The 19,243-nt window shown below is 36.2% G+C and overlaps 2 protein-coding genes across 2 annotated transcripts; both read right to left on the bottom strand.

The window, feature by feature from the left end:
* Positions 1–8,288: 8,288 nt before the first annotated feature.
* On the bottom strand, positions 8,289–12,428 carry LOC110908989. The gene is made up of 3 exons (XM_022153994.2): positions 11,790–12,428; positions 9,239–11,198; positions 8,289–8,432 (listed from the first exon to the last, which is right to left on the bottom strand). The coding sequence occupies exons 1-2, from the start codon at positions 12,241–12,243 to the stop codon at positions 10,747–10,749; spliced, it is 906 nt and encodes a 301-aa protein (XP_022009686.1). The 5' UTR covers positions 12,244–12,428; the 3' UTR covers positions 8,289–8,432; positions 9,239–10,746.
* A 4,833-nt stretch (positions 12,429–17,261) lies between these two features.
* Positions 17,262–18,530, bottom strand: LOC118486590 (protein FAR1-RELATED SEQUENCE 1-like). The gene is made up of 3 exons (XM_035983134.1): positions 18,282–18,530; positions 17,816–18,056; positions 17,262–17,488 (listed from the first exon to the last, which is right to left on the bottom strand). The coding sequence occupies exons 1-3, from the start codon at positions 18,528–18,530 to the stop codon at positions 17,262–17,264; spliced, it is 717 nt and encodes a 238-aa protein (XP_035839027.1).
* Between the last annotated feature and the right edge of the window lie 713 nt (positions 18,531–19,243).

The following is a 19,243-nucleotide window of genomic DNA, read 5'->3' as shown; positions in this document are numbered from 1 at the left end:
AGTTTTTATTTCTTTGTACTTTTTGATCCGCCTGTGGATCTTATTACATTCCAGTCTGTATTATTCTTGTACTCGAACAGCGACAGACAGTATGGTTTGTAATAGTTTATTTACCTAGCCTTCCGTTGTGCTATATTATTGTGTGTATTGACAATGATGATATCAACTACGTCACGATACTCCCCGCCGGGCCCACCGGTAATACGTGGAATATTGGGGTGTGACAACTACACCACCACCAAAAACCTAAACACCCACCCCCACCCCACCACCACCCAAAAACCTAACCCCCCCCCAACCCCCGCAAAAAATAATAATAATAATAAAATAATAACTATACCTCACCAAAAAACCTAACCCCTCCCTTAAAAAAAAAAAAAAAAAAAAAAACCTGAAAAATCCTAAACACCCACCACCACCCAAAAAGCTAACCCCCCCCCCCACCCCTCTCGACAAAATCGGTAGGGGTGGGTGAGGGGGGGGTTAGGTTTTTGGGTGGTGGTGGGTGTTTAGGTCTTTCTTTTTGTGTAGTAGGTTTTTTAGAAGTCTTTGTATCCTTCTTACAATTAGGAGCCTTTGTATTTGATCCTAATCCTATTCATTAATACTAAAAGAAATAGACGAGGTGTTAAATAATAACAAAATTACTCTAATAATCCAATACTACACTAATTAGATAATGACCGAATACATGAAAGAAATAGCTAGAAAAAACTACTAATCACTACTACACGTTTTCCCTATATATGATCACCTGCATGTTCTTCCCTATGCGCATGGCTCGTTGGAGTGGATACGTACAAGTGGTACGTATCATTACTCCCCTATTAAGAAACATTGTCCACATCATCATCACACTCAGTAAATTCCAGCAATAGCAAAGTTAAGGTAGGGTCTGAAAAGGGTAAGATGTAGAGAGCCTTACCTCTACCCTATAGGAATAGAGAAGCTGCTTCCAATGAGACCCCCGACACGATAGTGGTTTTGCATCAAGCCTTGGACATAAGGCACATAACACTCAACAATTAAGACAAACGCCGATTAGTGCATGTACTCCCTTGTCTTTCGGCTATCAACACCACCACATGATGCATGATTAACCATTCCCCTCTTTTAACGTTATTTTCACAAAATTAGTAAAATAACGTTAAAATTCGTGCACTTTCACTTTTGTCCCCCCCCCTTGAGTGCCCACACATATATACATTTTATGCGCATACCGTAAGTGGGGCGATGGAACATTGTCCACAAGGTAGGAAATTTGGATAGGCCCATGTGAATCACCACGGTGGGTGTCACTCAATCACTATGGTCCAGGATCCCCGCAGGTTTGGGCAAAACCTATATCTGACCCGCAACCCGGACAATTGGTCATAACAAGTCATCTGTGAGGCCTACCTGTAACGTGGAAACACGCCAACACGGAGGAGACAAGATGGACAATCTGAAAACAGCGTGCAACTAATGACAGTCCACGAACCATTGTACCATAAGATCCCCCACTAGCAGTTATCGCAAGAAAAACAAGCAGTACAAGTGATAGCAACATCTGGCCAATCAGGCGCCGCAGACTCACATCCTCCCAAACCTCAACTAACGGTTTAACACAGAAGAGACCACAAGGACATCTTGAAAGCGACGTGTGGCCAATGAGAGGACATGGATGCGCTTTCTCCTCTGCAACCACTAACGGTATGGAGAGAAGAGACCAAATGGATATCCTAAGAGCGACGCCTCACCTAGTCATCTGCCATCACTCCGGTTATAAATACTACACTTCATCAAAGTGAATCCATTCCATACTCTCCACTCTCTACTCTCACTTATAACATATTCTCTCAAGATCATATACTTATTCTCACGCCGGAAGGTGGTTACGAGAAGAACCCCCAACTTCTCCTTCCCGTAACGAGACTCACGGTGTTGTTAGTTTTGCAGATCAAACCATTCCAAGAACTCGTGAAGATCAAAGCCTATTCACCCTGTTGAGCATTATCTAATCTACCCGATTAGATTGATGTTTCTTCACACCCCCTATGCATTTAAAAAGACTTGGTGAAACGCCACAATGGGTGCCACACATTTTTTTTTGTTTAGGGGTACCTCACTAACACATTCATCATAAAGGGGTTAAAAGTTGGCAAGCTTTCACAATATAGGAATTGCCATTGGCAACGAAAATTTCTCCATCACTAGGTTAGTCAAATAGATGGTCGCGGAGAAGTACGAGGTTGCACAAAAAGCAAGAGATTACTGGTGGTCCGGTGCCAATGGTGATTTCTCCAATTTTTGCATTGAAAAGTGAGAGTGTGCTAATGACACATCGATTTCTCTCTATATGTTTGAGAGATCACCAATGGCAATAGGGATTTCTGGTTAATCTCGTACTTCCATTTTGACCAAGCTACTTCACATTTTTAAAGTCAAGAAGTCGTCAATAGCTAGCAATTGCAACAATAACTTTTGTAAAACATGATCAAGATTTTACCCCCTTGTGATGCATGTAATAGTGGGGGTACCCCCAAATAAGAAAGGCGTGGGTGCCACTAGTATTCCAAGGTTGCATCTTCTTCAACGTCTTCCTTGTTTAGGATAAAATGGATGAGGGTGATGAGAGAAGGCATAATATTGAGAACTGAAAATGAAGGGAAACGTCTTTTTGGATGTTGATATTAAAAGTTTTTTTTTTCTAATAATGACTTTAGAGAAATCAAGAGTGTTTTTAGGTGGGGGAATGAAATGAAAGCGAAACTAGGTAGTCTGCAATCTAGGATTGCAGACTATAAAGGTTTCTGACATGGGGCATGCAACTTGGCAGGAAATGGCAGAGGTTTGCAATGACTGATTGTGGACTTCATGAAGGCTAAAAATTGGGATTGCGGGTTTTAGGCTAGACGGTATGGCGACCGTCCCCGCCCCGTCAAGACTCGTCGTCGCCCTGCACACCATTTCCTCTGCCCCGTCGTTGTCTCAATCATCAAGGGGCAGACGTTGGGGACGCTCGCATAAGGACAAAAGTTGTTGCATCTTCTTCTCACATACACACACACACACACACACACATATATATATATATATATATATATATATATATATATATATATATATATATTAGGCCCATCACCCATTTCCTTAGCTTCATCCTCTTTGCCCCATCCTCACACCGATCTACGTGGCGCTGACGTGGAGGGTCATCCTCCAAGGATGTGCCTCACCCATACCGAGTAGCCTTATAAGTCTCAAATTGAGACTGCAGACTTCAAGCGAGTTATCAAATCCAAGTTTTTCATGAAGATGAACGCCACAAAAGGGTTTTTATTTTTATTTTAGAGTTAAATGCCATTTTAGTCCCTGTGGTTTGGGTCATTTTGCCAGTTTAGTCCAAAGGTTTCATTTTTAACCTGTGGGTCCAAAAAGGTTTCACAGTTGCCATTTTAATCCACTAGGTTAACTTCATTCATTTTTTTTGTTAACGAAAAGGCCAATTCGGTCATTTTATATGGTTGAATTGCTCTTTTAGTTAACAGAATTACATACAAAATGACCAAATTGGCCTTCTCGTTAACAGAAAAAATGGATGAAGTTAACCAAGTGGACTAAAATGGCAACTGTGAAACCTTTTTGGACCCACAGGTTAAAAATAAAACCTTTGGACTAAACTGGCAAAATGGTCCAAACCACAGGGACTAAAATGGCATTTAACTCTTTATTTTATAATGGCTATGTGCAGGGGCATACCCACCTATATCTCGATGTGGGTGGGCATACCCCTTGAAAAACTAAAATTTAGTGCTAAATTCCCGGTTAAATCCCGACCACACTCCTTGAAAATTTTCGTCCGCACCCCTTGGAAATTTCCGACCGCCCCCCTTAGGAATAAAATCTTATGAATTTATAAAAAAATTACGTAAACAGTGATTTTTTTAAATACAATCTAATTAACTTTCCACTAACTAATTAACTTTCACTTAACCCATTTGTCTCTAAACCTTTAACCCAATAAATACGCCATAAATCAAGCCCAACCCAATCTAATAATCTAATTTGAACTAAAATATAATAATACAACCCACCCCAATTTCGGCCACCAAACTCACGTAAACAACATCTCATCACTATTTTCAGGTATGGTTCGATTTTTTTTTGTTTTTTTGTTTTCTTGTTCTATTTGGATTTTTAGGAGAAATACAATTGTTAAAAAAGTTTGAAATTTTAGTTGTTTTGTTGTTTTTTGAAACTTTAGTTGGTTGCTTTTGTTGTTTTAGTTAAAGTCTAGTGTGTTTAAATGGTTAGTTAGAAGGAATCAACAATTAAAACTAGGGCTTGATTTTAAAGTTGAAAATTATGAAGTTTGGTGATGATTGTTTAACTGTTTAGTGTTGAAAATTGTTATATAGAAAAAGACTTGCTTAGAAAAGTAGCTCTAAATGTTTTGAATAGATTTCAAAAAATGAAAACTCGTAGAGCGATATTTTAAGGTGCTGTTTGTTTTTGCAGACAAAAACTGTCTGCAGTCTGATTTTAGCTGATTTTATGTCTGCAACTGAAGATGTGGTCTGAAGGTCTGTAAGCTGAAAATATAATACTTTTTGTTTTATAAACTGGATATCGTCTGTATAACATAAAAAAAAACCATAATACTAGAACGTGTACCCAAAAAAAATATTTTGTATATTTATATTACCTCTACCATAGTCTAGTAACGGTTCATTTTACTAGTTTTTTAAATAGTTATTTGATAATATTATTTATATATATATTTATCAAATCAACTAATCAAGTAGAATTTATCTTTGTGATTAAATTCACAAATGAATGTGTCCTTAGAATTTAGAAATATGAAGTTTTTTATGAAACACATACGTTACATTTTCTTAATTATATAATCGTAAAAAACTCTATTACTTAAACTTTTATCTGAATAAAACATGTAATTAGCATTTAAACTACTTTCCACCAATTTAACCCCAAGTTGTTTCATCACTTCCAGGTTGGTAACTTTAGAAATCTAAAATGTTACAAAATAAAATATATTGAATAAATTCATTATTTTTATTTGTTAGCATAAGTTACATGTGGAGAAGTCGTTTTATAGATTTGTACTTTTGTCTAGAAGGAGCTGTCAAATTGGATATGTGGTGATCGGAGTTGGCTGGTACCGTCGTCGGAGTCCGGTGACTCGATCTTAGGGAGAAGAGGGGAATCGAGAGGTGGATGAGGGGAGTGTTGTGTTATAAGGTCTGGGTCTTCATTTGTGTTAGGGTTTTTGTTTTGGTTCTTGTGAAGATGTTTTAAGCAGGGGATCCATAGCTTATTTTTTAAGATGAAAAAAGCTGAGTTCAGATCTGTTTAAAGAAAAAAAACAAACAGTCTTCAAGGCCTTATGTCTGCCCGCCTGCAGACATAGGCTCTTTGCAGACATTTTAAGCAAAAACAAACAGCACCTAAATATGTTTGTAGCGACGTTTGACATGTTTTTGATAATTATATAAGTTTAAGCTTGATATTCTTTTGTTTTACATGACCCGACCCGACACGACCCGATATGAACCAAATTATTTTTATATACCTAGGGGCCTAAAATCTTTAAAAATATTCTGCACGTCCATGAAAAAATTACTAGATCCGCCATTGGCTATGTGAAACAATGGTTACAGACACAAAATACGGTTTTAATTTTGATCATATTCTCAGGGGCGGGGGGGGGGGCGCCCCGACCCCCCGAACTTTTCGCTCATTAGTGTTGTATATGTAGTTTTCGTATAGAAATATTTGGGTATATACGTTTTCGACCCCCTGTTTCTATAGAATTTTTGGATATATTACGTTTTCAACTTCCCATCATTCGGGTCAAGCTTCGCCACTGCATGTATATCGACATGAGATATAGGTAGCTTAAAGTGTCTACCTTTTAATGGTAGGTAGACAATTAATTATTAGAATAGTGATGGTGAACAATTGATCAGCATTCAACCTCGTCACTATGCATGTGTGCAACTGCTAACATTATGTATCATATATGTATTTATACAAAAGTACAAATAAAACAAAGACTAACTTATTCGTGGTACAAAGTTTATCAATACCTGCATGTTTTGGCTCATGCGTCTGTCTCTATTTTTATCTCGTGATAAAGTGATGGTCGATTTGATGTTTAAAATTAAGTTGGTGGTGAAATTATGTGTTGGGTTGAGAGTTGGAAGGGTGATGAACTTTTATTGACATCAGTTTGTTTCATTTGATACATAAATAATAAACAAAAAAGGTATCGGGTATATAAAAAATTTTGCGCCTTCACTACTATAGATTTGTCTGTCCCACATCTCACAGATTAGAATTTATTTTATGAATGTGAGGTCTTACATCTCACCTAATAATATACATATAGGAAAAGGTTAACGTATAATAGTTTTTTCACGTGCGACTAATACGCAACTTAATTACGCATGTTATAAATTTTAAACCTTAATTACGCATGATCAAACACAAAATCACGCATAGGTTAAAACACAAATCACGCATGATCAATTTTAAACCCTAATTACGCATGGTCAAACATAAAATCACGCATAGGTTAAACACAAATCACGCATGATCAAAACCCTAATTGCGCATGTTGTACGTTAATTACGCGCTTTATTTTTGTTGGCCGCTTACCATAGCACGTTAACAACCTTTTCTTTTCTTAAACTCTCTCTCTATATATATATATATATGTGTGTGTGTGTGTGTGAGATGCTATATAAAGCATTTTCCATGTACAAAATTGAAATTTCCTTCACTATATATATATATATATATATATATATATATATATATATATATATATATATATATATATATATATATATATATATATATATATATATATATATATATATATATATATATATATATATATATCTGTGTGTGTGTGTGTCATGGCTTATTTCCCTAATTTTCATCCTCCGCTCCCAGATTTGCCCCTCTTCATTGAAGTTTCAAAGATTCTTCAATGTTTCCTTCGATTTCTTGTAGCAATTCAACCCTTCTTTATTAAATGTGATCATCAATTCATGCAATCGAATCATTTCTGCTTCAATGGCCCCATCCGTTTCTAGCAATCCCATGTATTAAGAAGACGTCATTGAAATCAGGCACAAATCATTGATTGAAACCACGGCTACATGTCGAAAAAACCACGGCTACAATCAAGTTCCGCCATGTCATCAACCATTATTCCATCACTCACAACATTTCTTGTTAGTGGAAATGGTCATCACTTGGTGAAATTCCATCACTCACAACTTTTTTTAGTTATAAATTAACAATAAAACACTAAAATTATAAATTACAAAATTCATTTAAATAAAACCTAAATTACATACTAAAATAACAAAAAAAAAAAAAAAAACTAAGCATTGGAAAAAAAAAACCTAAAAAGACCGACTTAAACGGATGGCATCTCCCACCCCCACCTTTCACAAATCTCGCGTTTTCAAAATGTGGGTTTTGGTCGGGTTTGTCTTGCAACCTAAAGCGCGCCGACTCGCCAAGATTCGCTCGAACCTTGGGTCGTAGGGGATTTTTCTTCGAACCCGATCCTCTTTTGCTAGAACCCGAACCTCTCTTGCTAGAACCCAAACCTCTCTTGCTTGAACCATCCATCTTTGTTGGAAAATTATTTAGATTGAGTTGGAGAATTTTTTGAATTGAGTTGGAGAATTTTTTGGATTGAGCTGGAAGAATGTCTTATGGATTTATATAAAAAATAACCATTCAAAAATTCATGCCCGACGGTCAAAAAACGGTAACTTTTTTTTTCAACGCGTCATAATATCAACGCGTTTCAAAAATAACGCGTCAAATTCATAGGTGGCGGCGGTGTTCGAATTTGTTCCACGCGTGAAAAGGGGACATCACGCGTCCACCCCGGGTCCCCTTACTCAAAAACTAGGGGTGTGGTAGGGCGTCGCTTAGCTGAGCGTGATCAGCTAGGTGGAAATTTTTAAAAAACTACAAAGAAAATTAAAAAAAAAAAAACCTTCATTGAACCAGCCAACCACATCCCGCCATGTCACCCCCCACGCCAGGCATAATCTCCACGCCAAACGGGCAACGCCAACCAGGGGTGAAGCACCCGACGTTAAAGAGCCAAAACGCCCACACTCCAACACCCACACTGTAACACCCTCTAAAATATACTAGAATCAGGACATAAAGACATGCATTTGATACCTAATATTTAGACTTTACAAAAACTTTTAACGTTTTTAACCATGTCGAGACACATCATACATGTATTTTTGTTACAAAACCATATTCAAGACGGTAACTACCATTAGTTTACATAGTTTCTAGAACAAAAGATCGGATGCGGAAGCGTTCTAAAAATGTGTGTTCGGTTCGACTCGTTTGCTTGATCACCATCCTTTTTCTTGAGTACCTGAAAACTAAATGTTTTAAACAAGCATTAGTGTTATTAATGATGTGAATTCACGTATTTGGATTAGGTCCGAAAACTTATTCAAGAAAATGGAATAAAAATTTCATCAAGCTGGGCTCCACCGTAATTTACGGTGTCACCGTAAATTACGGTGGCTTCTGGGCATTTTGGAACCTACCGTAAATCAGTAGATCCCCACCGTAGCATTTTGTTGGCCACCGTAAATTACGGTGTCACCGTAATTTACGGTGGGCCCTGCATTTGTTTTCTTGCTTTATGAGCTTGAGCATTCAAGTTCCGTTTTGCAGAGAAATGACCTTGAACAGATTTATCACCCACCCAAGGCTAATTACCCATGTTTGGGACTATTACTCGTTATCACGTTTTGCTTTCCCATAAGGGATCGCTCACGTATTAATCTATATGATTAAATCCAAGATTTCGTGTTTGTCATCTATACTACTAGTCATATTTACCAAATCAAGATCATAACTCCTATACTAGGAGTTTAAACTTCACAACTAACATAGCTTGTCAAATTTACAACTTACGCAATGATTATAACCATGCATTAAGTGATGGTGTCTAGCTTCATGTTTATTACAAGACTTGTTTTGACCCGTTTGAGTGCTGAATTAAGCACCATTCAGGGCATGCAAGTATCCTTGTTTGTCACTTGTTTTGACCCATTTCACTTGTTTAAGACACTAGTCATATTCGTGACATATTGGCAAATCTTGGTTATCATGTTTCAGAATTGACTACATAAAACTAACAATTAGATATAATGTAACGAAACAATAAATTTCGTACCTTTAGAGCGCGCCTTTTCCTCCTGAATTCCCTCCGGCTTGTCCGCTAGATGAACCGGACTCTTTGCCTAGAAAATTCAGTTTTTACAACATGTTTAGAACTCTTTTTATGACCACAATCACATCATTATGGACCTTCATCAAATCTGCGTTTTTATCCAAATTTCACAATTAAGTCCTCACTTAGGCATTTCAACAAACACCTAGTGGGTCAGATTTTTCTACATTCATAAACAAGTTCATGACTTGCGATTCAACATCTAATTTCACTATAATAGTAATTTTTTGCATGCATCTTGACATCATCTTTTCAGAATTTATTTCCTAATTTCAGATTATGCTAGAACAAGAGTTATAATTTCAGCATTTAACAAGTTTTCTTGAAGTTCACTAATCACCTACAATGGTGATTGTGAAATCCTACAAGTCCTATACAAGGTCATGTCATGAAATCATCTAGGGCTTGTTCCTAATCCTCATAACCCTTCTAATTTCACCCATGCATCAGTGATTAAGCTGAATTTTTCATGTTTCACATTTAACCTAGAATTTGTGATGCAACAAAATTACTAAATTTCACATACCTTTTGATCCTTACAACGAGGAGTTCACTAATATGTGATTAAAACTCGATTTGGAATAGATTTGGGGCTTCAATTGAAGGGATTTGGTGTGAAGCTTAGGGTTTTGGAGAACCCCTGTCGCCCTTCCTCTCTTGATCGACCAGACACACCAAATTTGGTGTGTTTGGTTTGGTTTTTGTTACTATTAGTAACTAGCTTTTCAAATTTGACAAGTTTAGTCCCCCAACCTTGTTTTGTTCTTAAGTTAATGTGTTTTAACCATAGTATGTATGAGTTCAAGACTTGAATTTAACTAGGTTAAATTCCTAGTTGGTAAATTCTTGTTTATCAATTCTTTGAACTTTATAATATAAGGGTTTATATTTTAGGGGTGTTACACACACCCACTGGTCTAAGGGTTCTCACGGCCTCAATGCTCAAGGAGCACTCACGGCGGCTGTGTGGTGTTTACGTGAGTGTGACTCCCCCTCTCACACTCATGATGAAACATACCTAAAAGCCAATGAGGTGGTGGTGGAGTGGTAAGGGAAAGACTTAATGTTCTAAGGGACCCAAGTTCGATTCCTGACCTTCGCATTATTTTTCTGCGGCACCTGGTGATGATGGGAGACTAGGCAAAAAGGTGGAGATTGCTAGTTCGGCCCTTGAACTGAGCGGGTTTTACCTCACCGCACTGTCGTGCCTTTGGGCGAGTGTTCACGGGCTTCGGCCCTAGGTGAGGGTTTTCCCCGGTTCGGAGGTGAGTGTATTTCCGATATGATGAATTTCGTCAGTAGCCCATTTAGAGGATTCGTTCCTTTAAAAAAAATAACATACCTAAAATTTATTTTGTCATCTTTGAGGTAATGAAAGCAATTGTCACCCCTAAAGTTAAGCATCAAAGTCAAACAGGATTCAAAAGAAAACATGATACAAGTATTGAAGGTCAGAAAGGAGGATCTGTTGATACTGTGAAACCAGTAGGAAGATCAAACCCTGATATAAAATCATCTCCAAAGATGGCTGCACCAGCTGCCAATGCTCCAGCTCCTAACCCCATTGCAAAACCCGGTCTAGCCCCCGCTCCCGATGGTGGTGGCATGTTGATGTAACTTGGTGCTAAGTTATCTTTTGAAGATGATGGCAGATAACCGAAATTATAAGGTGGTGGCAGCGGTTGATGGTAGCTTGATCCTAGCGGATTATGTGGCGGTTGATGGTTGGATCCGCCTGTTAAAGGATAAGTTGGTGGCGGTGCAGCTCGAGGTTGGTGGTAGCTTGGACCTGGTGGCAATGGGGTTGAGTAATTTTCCTGCAAATGGTATTCTGAATGCGCGGCTCGTGGTGGCAAGTTTACACCATGGTCGCGAATCCTTAGCTTGATCCCAACATCATTACCTGCACGAGTCGAAGAGGATAAGTAAAATTACAAAATACCCTCAACACCATCATCCATACAATCCAAACACAATGGTATGAATCAAAAATGGGCAAATTTTGTACAAATACTATTTATACGGACTTCTTTATATTAAAATGTGTATTACTATTACTAATATACTTATTTACATTATGTACCCAAAAATGGTTCAATGTATGCACAAATATACCGTGTCGGGATGGTTGATTGAACTAATCAACCCGCACATGACCGTGTATCAATTCGTATCAAAGACATCAATCCTAGCTCAAACGCACTTAAAACTATGTAACCAGAACACAACCCATGCATCTATTCGTATAAAAGATATTAACCCTAACCCAGACACGGTTAAAACATATCCCGAACATGACCCATGTGGCCATGTAACCATTTGTTTAACGGGTTAAACTGGCTGGCCTTATAACATGTATATTTTTACTTTTTTCTTGTTCAAAATTTTTAGCGGATCAACCTGTATATATATTAAATGCATTAAACAAGTCAACCTGAACACGACCCGTTGGATTTTGCAGGTTAAATATTTAATATTTAATATGCATACTTACCTTCATATGAACTATCCTCGTTCATCTCTTGCGATGTCTGAATCGAAACATCTACAAATCCTTGAGGTTTATTCGAATTCTTCTTCCTCAACTGAAAACTCCCAACTTCTTCAACATTCTTCAAACCTTCAGAACTGTTCTTTTGCTTATCAAGAAACTCTTTCAACCCAACACTTGCAGTCCCTTGAAGTCTCTCTTTTAAAAACACAGGATCCCTGCTATAAACTTCAACACTGAGTGCCAAATCTTCAAATCTTGAATCCGAGTCATCCACCAAAGCCGAAAACTTGGTTTTCCATACTGGATTTGCATTCCCAGAAGCATCAACTTTTGTGCAATACTTGTTGTTGGGATCAATCCACCCAACAGCAAACCATTGGAGCTTCCATAGTGATGAAGTTCTTGTGAGTCCTCTAGCAGAAATTAAGCAGATTTCTACCCAAAATTTGCCCATTTTTGGAGCGTTTGAGATGGATCAAGAAAAGGGTATGTTGAAATTTGATTGTTCTTTTTTTTTTTTTTTTTTTTGCGTAAAAGATGGATTAAAGTAAGGTGCTTTACTTTAGTGTCAAGAAAGTCTTGGCATTGGTCTTATTATGGTGTTTAAAGAATCAATCTTTTTGTTGGTATCAAGAAAAAGCATCATCAATGCATTACAGGAGAAAGAATATGTTCAAGAGTCAAAAGCTTCACGGTAGAATGAATTTCTATTCTCATTGAATGAATAGAATAGCAGTTTCAAAAATAATCTCCTTCAACAACTCTCATTTTTGTGATTGTTTAAAAAAACAGCAATAACTTCAGCATAGACGTGTTCATGGTATATATAATAACCTATTTACTTACAGGTGTTCATTGTCCGGTTCGGCCGGTTCATACAAAATCTCTGGGTCAAATCGCCAGCCACTATTTCGGAAATCGACGTAGGAGAGGGTCCAAGAGAAAACTTCTTTTATTGCGAGAACTCGAAAACTCTTAAAAAACACACCAATTTTTTTATACATTTTTTGGCTGTAAATCTATCATTTTTAAGATACAAAAAAACTTTTTATTTGAAAAATAAAAGTGTTACACATGTGCAACACTACGAAAAACTTAAACCCGTCAAATATGAACGAAAGATAAAAAAAATTGTGATCTTATGGTACCATTTTTTATAAAAAAAAAATAATATATGAAGAAGATAGAAACGTTTCAAATGTTAAATATTTTTTTCCACTTTTATTCGTCTTTCACTAAAAGTCTCTTCCCCCTTAAATAAGGAGTTTTTAAGTTTTCTCACTAACTATATGTTTTTAATTGAATCCTCGCATATATGTGTATGTGTGTGTGAACATGCGGAGAAAAAAGGCAATACGTATACGTGAGTTTTTTAATTGTATATGGTATAAACATATTTCATAGCAGATAAAAAAACCTAGTTTAATTCATTTTAATAAATGAACTAACGAAACTAAAACTTGTTAATTAAAAAGGTCTTAGTTCTTGTTATTTTCATGGCTTAAGTCATATTGCACACAATTTCTAGCAAACTAGTTCAATGTGGAGCTCGTTTCTTGGTTAAGTCGGATATTCAAACATTAGTGGATAACTTTCGAAAGCATCTAAGTAGCAAGCTCACCTCAAGATGTGCACTCTCCTACGATTAACTTGATATGATGTGTGTTACATATAATTAGTTTCCAAACAAATATTTAAAACAGGAAAGAAATTACACAATAAAACAAAGGCTAAAATCAAGAAGAAAAAACAACATTCGAAACATTTATTCCAGGCAAACTTTGCCTTTGCCGTGGCCCAGTCTTCAAGATAAAGCATGACAACATTCACATCAACAGATAAAGAATCCACAAAGCTATGGTGAAGACAAATGTGTACCAAAAAAGTATATTATACTATAAATAACTTTTAGTGATATGGAAATTGGAAATCACCTTTCATTATATAAAGAGTAAACTGCCATTTTGGTCCCTGTGGTTTGGGCATTTTTGCCATTTTAGTCCAAATCTCAAACCTTTTAAATCTGGGTCCCTGTGGTTTCATCTTTATTGCCATTTTAGTCCAAAATTCAAAACCCCCTTTTTTTTACTATTCCAAAAAGTTTGAGATTTGGACTAAGTTGGCAATAAAAGTGAAACCACATGGACCAAAATGGCAGTTTACTCATATATTTTGGACTAAAATGGCAATAAAAGTGAAACCACGGGGACCCAGATTTAAAAAGTTTGAGATTTGGACTAAAATGGCAAAAGTGCACAAACCACAGGGACCAAAATGGCAGTTTGCTCTTATATAAAAAATACTTAGACACATGTTTATTTTAGGCCTCCTTGTTCCTATACCCCTTATATCTTATTTTCACACCCCCTAGTGTATATGGGTCGTATACAATTATACGGCCCGTATAGAATGTTTTTTAATAGGAAAATGCACAGAAAATGTTTTTTTGATTTTACTATATACAGCCCGTATATAGTTATACGAGCCGTATACATGTTTATACGATTTGTAAAACGTAACGGCTCAATGGATTTATTTTGTGAGGTTTTTGATGTTACTAAATGTATACAGGCCGTATAATTGTATACGGGCCGTATATAAGGATGTTTTTTCAACTATCACGTTTTTTCCAGTAAAAACACCATCATTCTAGGGTTTCTAAACTCTTCATCACCTTTAACAACGTTGATCGGAACACGCCGCTTAAATCGGAGCACAAGTAGAGTAACGTTACCGATCAGTCCGTTGATCGAGTAACTAGCAGAAGAACCCGACATAAACAAGTTCTTTACAGTTTGTTATTCAGATCTCTATTCGGTCATCTTTCCAAACTACAACACACGATAATTTTAACCTTTATATTGTCTGATTTGACTAGGAAATGATTGGAGGTGATTGCTACTTTTAATAAGCTGTCATAATTGTCAAATTCGATTTCAACAAATCTTTTCCTTTTCCTTCAATTTCTAGAACATTCTCCGTAACATGAAGACGTGTCGGGTTCTTCTACTAGTGGTATTTTAATGAAGTATTGAAGATTGAATATGCAAACCGCAAGTGTCCTATGAAGCAAGTTGTTGTAATGACGGGACCCTTGATTTCAACGCTTCTCCTTACAACTCTCATCAAATGTCTCACCCTTCCTTTTATTCTGTAAATATTAAATAAAGAATAACACCATGCCCTTAATCCCGCGTTGATAGCTTCCGTTTTATTACAGTCATACAATACGTTTTTTTTGTTCTTCAATCTTTGTTACTTGTTAATGTTTTATTTTTTCTACTTTTAGAAAGGTTTGAGCACCTCACGACTGTAAAATGTCTCGTGTTATTGACACCTTAAATCACTTAAATACTTTGAGAAAAATCTAATTTTCGAAGAATACGGGCCGTATAACAGTATACGGCCCGTATACATTGTATACGACCAGGCAAATTATTTACGCATGGTGTATACGGGCCGTATACTGTTATACGGCCCGTATAGAATTTAAAAAACTAACAAAGTCTGTGCCAGCAGATTTTGTCAGTTTTTTTAATGTCATACGGGCCGTATAACATTATACGGCCTGTATACACCATGTGTAAATAAATTTTTGCCATGTGTTAATATTAGGACCGTTATTTTATTATTAGACTTTTTATTCACCTGGATTAAATCCTTCAAATATTAAATGGCACTACTAAATAATTATTTTGTCATATTATGTGCCAATAGTATTTGTACATAAACTCTAAAATAAGGTAGTGTTAGATTTGTTGTTAAAATTTAAAAGCTACTAAATGGTCAAATGAATGAAATAAGTATTTCAGCCATTGATCCTGGTCACAGAGTTTGTAACTTTTGTGTATTGACTATTGATGATAATCTGTTACAAAATATAAATATTGTGCAAGTCACCAACGACATAGGACATCTATCTATAGTATAATAAAGGAAAGTCAGTCTTCAAAATAAGGCTAACTTTATTACTATTCATTTAATTCTATTTTTAAATATATATATATATATATATATATATATATATATATATATATAGGGTAGGGATCCTAAGAGAAGTCCACCCTATATGAGAAACTTGAGAAGTATTCTGGACCACACATTTTTCTAAGCCTTTCGTAATATACACATATGTATAGTTTAAAATTGACTATATACATATATGTATATTACGAAAGGCTTAGAAAAATGTGTGGTCCAGAATGCTTCTCAAGTTTCTCAACTAGCCTATCACTTCTCACATGATCCTTATCCTATATATATATATATATATATATATATATATATATATATATATATATATATATATATATAGGGTAAAGCTAGGTAGGAAACCCTCAATTTTGAGAAAACCCTATAAAACCCAATCTCCCGACTTTTTTTTTTTGAAAAAAATAACACATGTAATATACATGTTTTTAAGAGTTTTGGGCCAAAAAAAAAACAAAAAAGCGCCGAATGGATCTTTTAAAAAAAAACAAATTTCAGCAAGTTTCAGCCTTTTTTGCCTAACATATGGTAGTCACCCGGAGTTTGCTGAAATTTGTTTATTTTTTTTTTAAAAACATCCCTTCGGCGCTTTTTTATTTTTTTTGGCCCAAAACTCTTAAAAACATGTATATTACATGTGTTATTTTTTTCAAAAAAAAATGTCGGGAGGTTGGGTAAAAATGGGGGGAGTTTTGAGTTTTCAGAGTTTTCTAAAAACATAAGGGTTTTCTACCTAGCCCTACCCTATATATATATATATATATATATATATATATATATATATATATATGGAGCCGCTAGAATGAGAACCACCTCGAGTTGTAAGAACCGCGAGAACTACACCCCACGGAGCGCCGTTCGCCGCGATTTTTTTTTTACAAGTAGATGTGTGCATTATAAACACGGCCGTAAAAAATCACGGCGAACGGCGCTCCGTGGGGTGTACTTTTTTACACCTCAAGTTTGGTGAAAAAAAAAGAAAAAAGAAAAAAAAATTAAAAAACACCAAACTTGAGGTGTAAAAAAGTACACCCCACGGAGCGCCGTTCGCCGTGATTTTTTACGGCCGTGTTTATAATGCACACATCTACTTGTAAAAAAAAATTCGCGACGAACGGCGCTCCGTGGGGTGTAGTTCTCGCGGTTCTTACAACTCGGGGTGGTTCTCATTCTAGCAGCCCCCTATATATATATATATATATATATATATATATATATATATATATATATATATATAGGGGACCGCTAGAATGAGAACCACCTCGAGTTGTAAGAACCGCGAGAACCACACCGTACGGGGCGAGGTGGACCAATTTTTTTTTTCAAAAACGTAGATGCATGTATTATAAACACATTCGTAAAAAAAAATTAAAAATATGTCGTGCGTGTAGTTTTTTTACAAGTTTGTGAAAAATGATATACATAAATGAATATAAAATCGCATGTGTTTCGTATAAATTCGCATTTACATTTAAAAAAACATTACTCATCCTCGTCATCTTCATCTCCAGACACCTCTTCCCACTGATCTTCTTCTTCAGATCCATCATCACTACTGTAATCTTCAAAGTCATCTTCCTCTTCGTCGTCTTCACCCTCATTGTCTTTGTCTCTCAAACCATCTTCAATCTGGACACCCTTCATCTTCTTTTTTCCCTGTTTACCTTGTTGTTTGGCTTTAAGCTCGCCGCAAGTCCGAATGTCATGACCTTTTTCATCGCATACGCTACATGTCCTTGACCTTTTCCCTTTGCGGCTGATCATTTGTTCCTTCTTGGATTTAATCCTTCTATGCGAGCCGCGGCCTTTGTTTCTTATACCAGCCGGCACACGAACAGTAGGGGGAGCATTAGTTACTGGTTGTTGATAATCAATCAACTTTGAAAATCGGTCAAATTTTGGATCAAGTTGCTTGGTTATGCGACTCTGATCAACTCTCTCTTTAAGCTGCATCATTTGATCCCTCACTAACACAAGTTGATCAAGGTCGGAAATCAAATTACTAACCAAATACTCCCCTGTATGGATGATTTCACGAGCAATCCGTTTAGCCTTGTGTTGCACATCCTTACCACCAATATTTAGATTATACTTCACATTTAACTCATTGGGCACCACATCCTTCGTCCATCTCTTCGTAACATATTTGTTTGGAATTTCTTTAACACCAAACATCTTGAAAAGAAAATAGATGTGTTTACATAGCAGCCCATACTGCTCAAAACGCAAACAGCTACACTGTGCAGTTACATCATTTTCAAGATTCTTGAACCACACCTAGCAAATAACCAAAAAATAATAATAATAATAATAATAAGCTTTAAAATCGCAAGTATAAACATAACAATTTCGCATGTCTAAACAATCATGTAAGTGAGTAAAATTAATATCGCATGTGGAACATAACAATTTCGCATTTCTAAAAAATAATGTAAAATAAATAAACTAAAATTGCATATGTAATGTAACAAATTCGCATATCTAAAAAAACATGTAAAATACCTCCAATAAACCATCTCCATGTGCTTTAAAGTCCTTCAACAATATTCTGATACGTGGACCTTCAACTTTGGTGTCCATCGGCAAACATTCGGAAATTGTTCCATGTATCTCTAATTGCTGATCAAAAAATATAGACCTGGTGTAGATCTTAGCAGCATCTTTTTCCAATGTAGTTTGACTCCAATCAGCTGGCTCAGTATATCTTGAAATATGATCATTTTTTCTATGATTGAACCTTTGAACATCCATTGCCCCATCAAAATGATTCATAAACTCTACGAGTGTGAGTTGTGAATTAGCAACCTGACAAAAAAAATGGTTCTCACTCTTTGATCTTGAAGTTGTTCTCATAAGACCTGACATTGGCTCATGCCGGTAAAAAGCCGGAATCCACATGGATCTCATCCTAAACATATCATCAATCCATTTGTTTTCAGTAAGACCAAACTCAATCATCACCAACTTCCACTGTCTCTCGAATTCTTCGGGCTCAATCGAATCAGTCCAAACAATGTCGCACATCCTCCTTTTAAACTCATCATTATTGCACAACTCGTGTCTAACCTTTATCAATAAATGCATTTTATATCAGTCTATTACAAAAAACTATAATAATAAAAAATAACACCAACAAAAACACAAAAATATTGCATGCTCTACCTTATCTGCTTCTTTTTTCATTATGTGCCACATACACAATCTGTGTCTGCTAATAGGGAAAACCTCCTCAATAGCCTGTTTCATAGCAGGGTCTTGATCTGTCACTACAACATTAGGCTGCCGACCAAATGACTTTAAAAATGAATTTAGAAGCCATTTATATGATTCAATACTCTCTGATGCCAACAACCCAGCTGAGAGTGTTACATTCCGACAGTGGTTGTCAATGCCTGTGTACGGAACAAACACCATCTTGTACCTGAACAACAAATGCGAAATCACGTTTATTATACGCGAATTAA

This window comes from Helianthus annuus, chromosome 14 (genome assembly GCF_002127325.2).
Source record: "Helianthus annuus cultivar XRQ/B chromosome 14, HanXRQr2.0-SUNRISE, whole genome shotgun sequence".
Classification (NCBI taxonomy): domain Eukaryota; kingdom Viridiplantae; phylum Streptophyta; class Magnoliopsida; order Asterales; family Asteraceae; genus Helianthus; species Helianthus annuus.
The sequence above is the reverse complement of the archived record's forward strand: the minus strand, read 5'-3'. Positions and strand labels throughout refer to the sequence as shown.

What these genes read in the sequence shown, in the direction of transcription:
- LOC110908989 (XM_022153994.2), bottom strand. Translation starts at nt 12,243, where the DNA reads ATGGGCAAATTTTGGGTAGAAATCTGCTTAATTTCTGCTAGAGGACTC. An exon ending in CGAGGATAGTTCATATGAAG is followed by an intron (nt 11,199 to 11,789) that starts GTAAGTATGCAT and finishes CGACTCGTGCAG; the next exon opens with GTAATGATGTTGGGATCAAG.
- LOC118486590 (XM_035983134.1), bottom strand. Translation starts at nt 18,530, where the DNA reads ATGGATGTTCAAAGGTTCAATCATAGAAAAAATGATCATATTTCAAGA. An exon ending in ATGGAGATGGTTTATTGGAG is followed by an intron (nt 18,057 to 18,281) that starts GTATTTTACATG and finishes GTTATTTGCTAG; the next exon opens with GTGTGGTTCAAGAATCTTGA. An exon ending in CAAGGCTAAACGGATTGCTC is followed by an intron (nt 17,489 to 17,815) that starts GTGAAATCATCC and finishes GCGATGAAAAAG; the next exon opens with GTCATGACATTCGGACTTGC.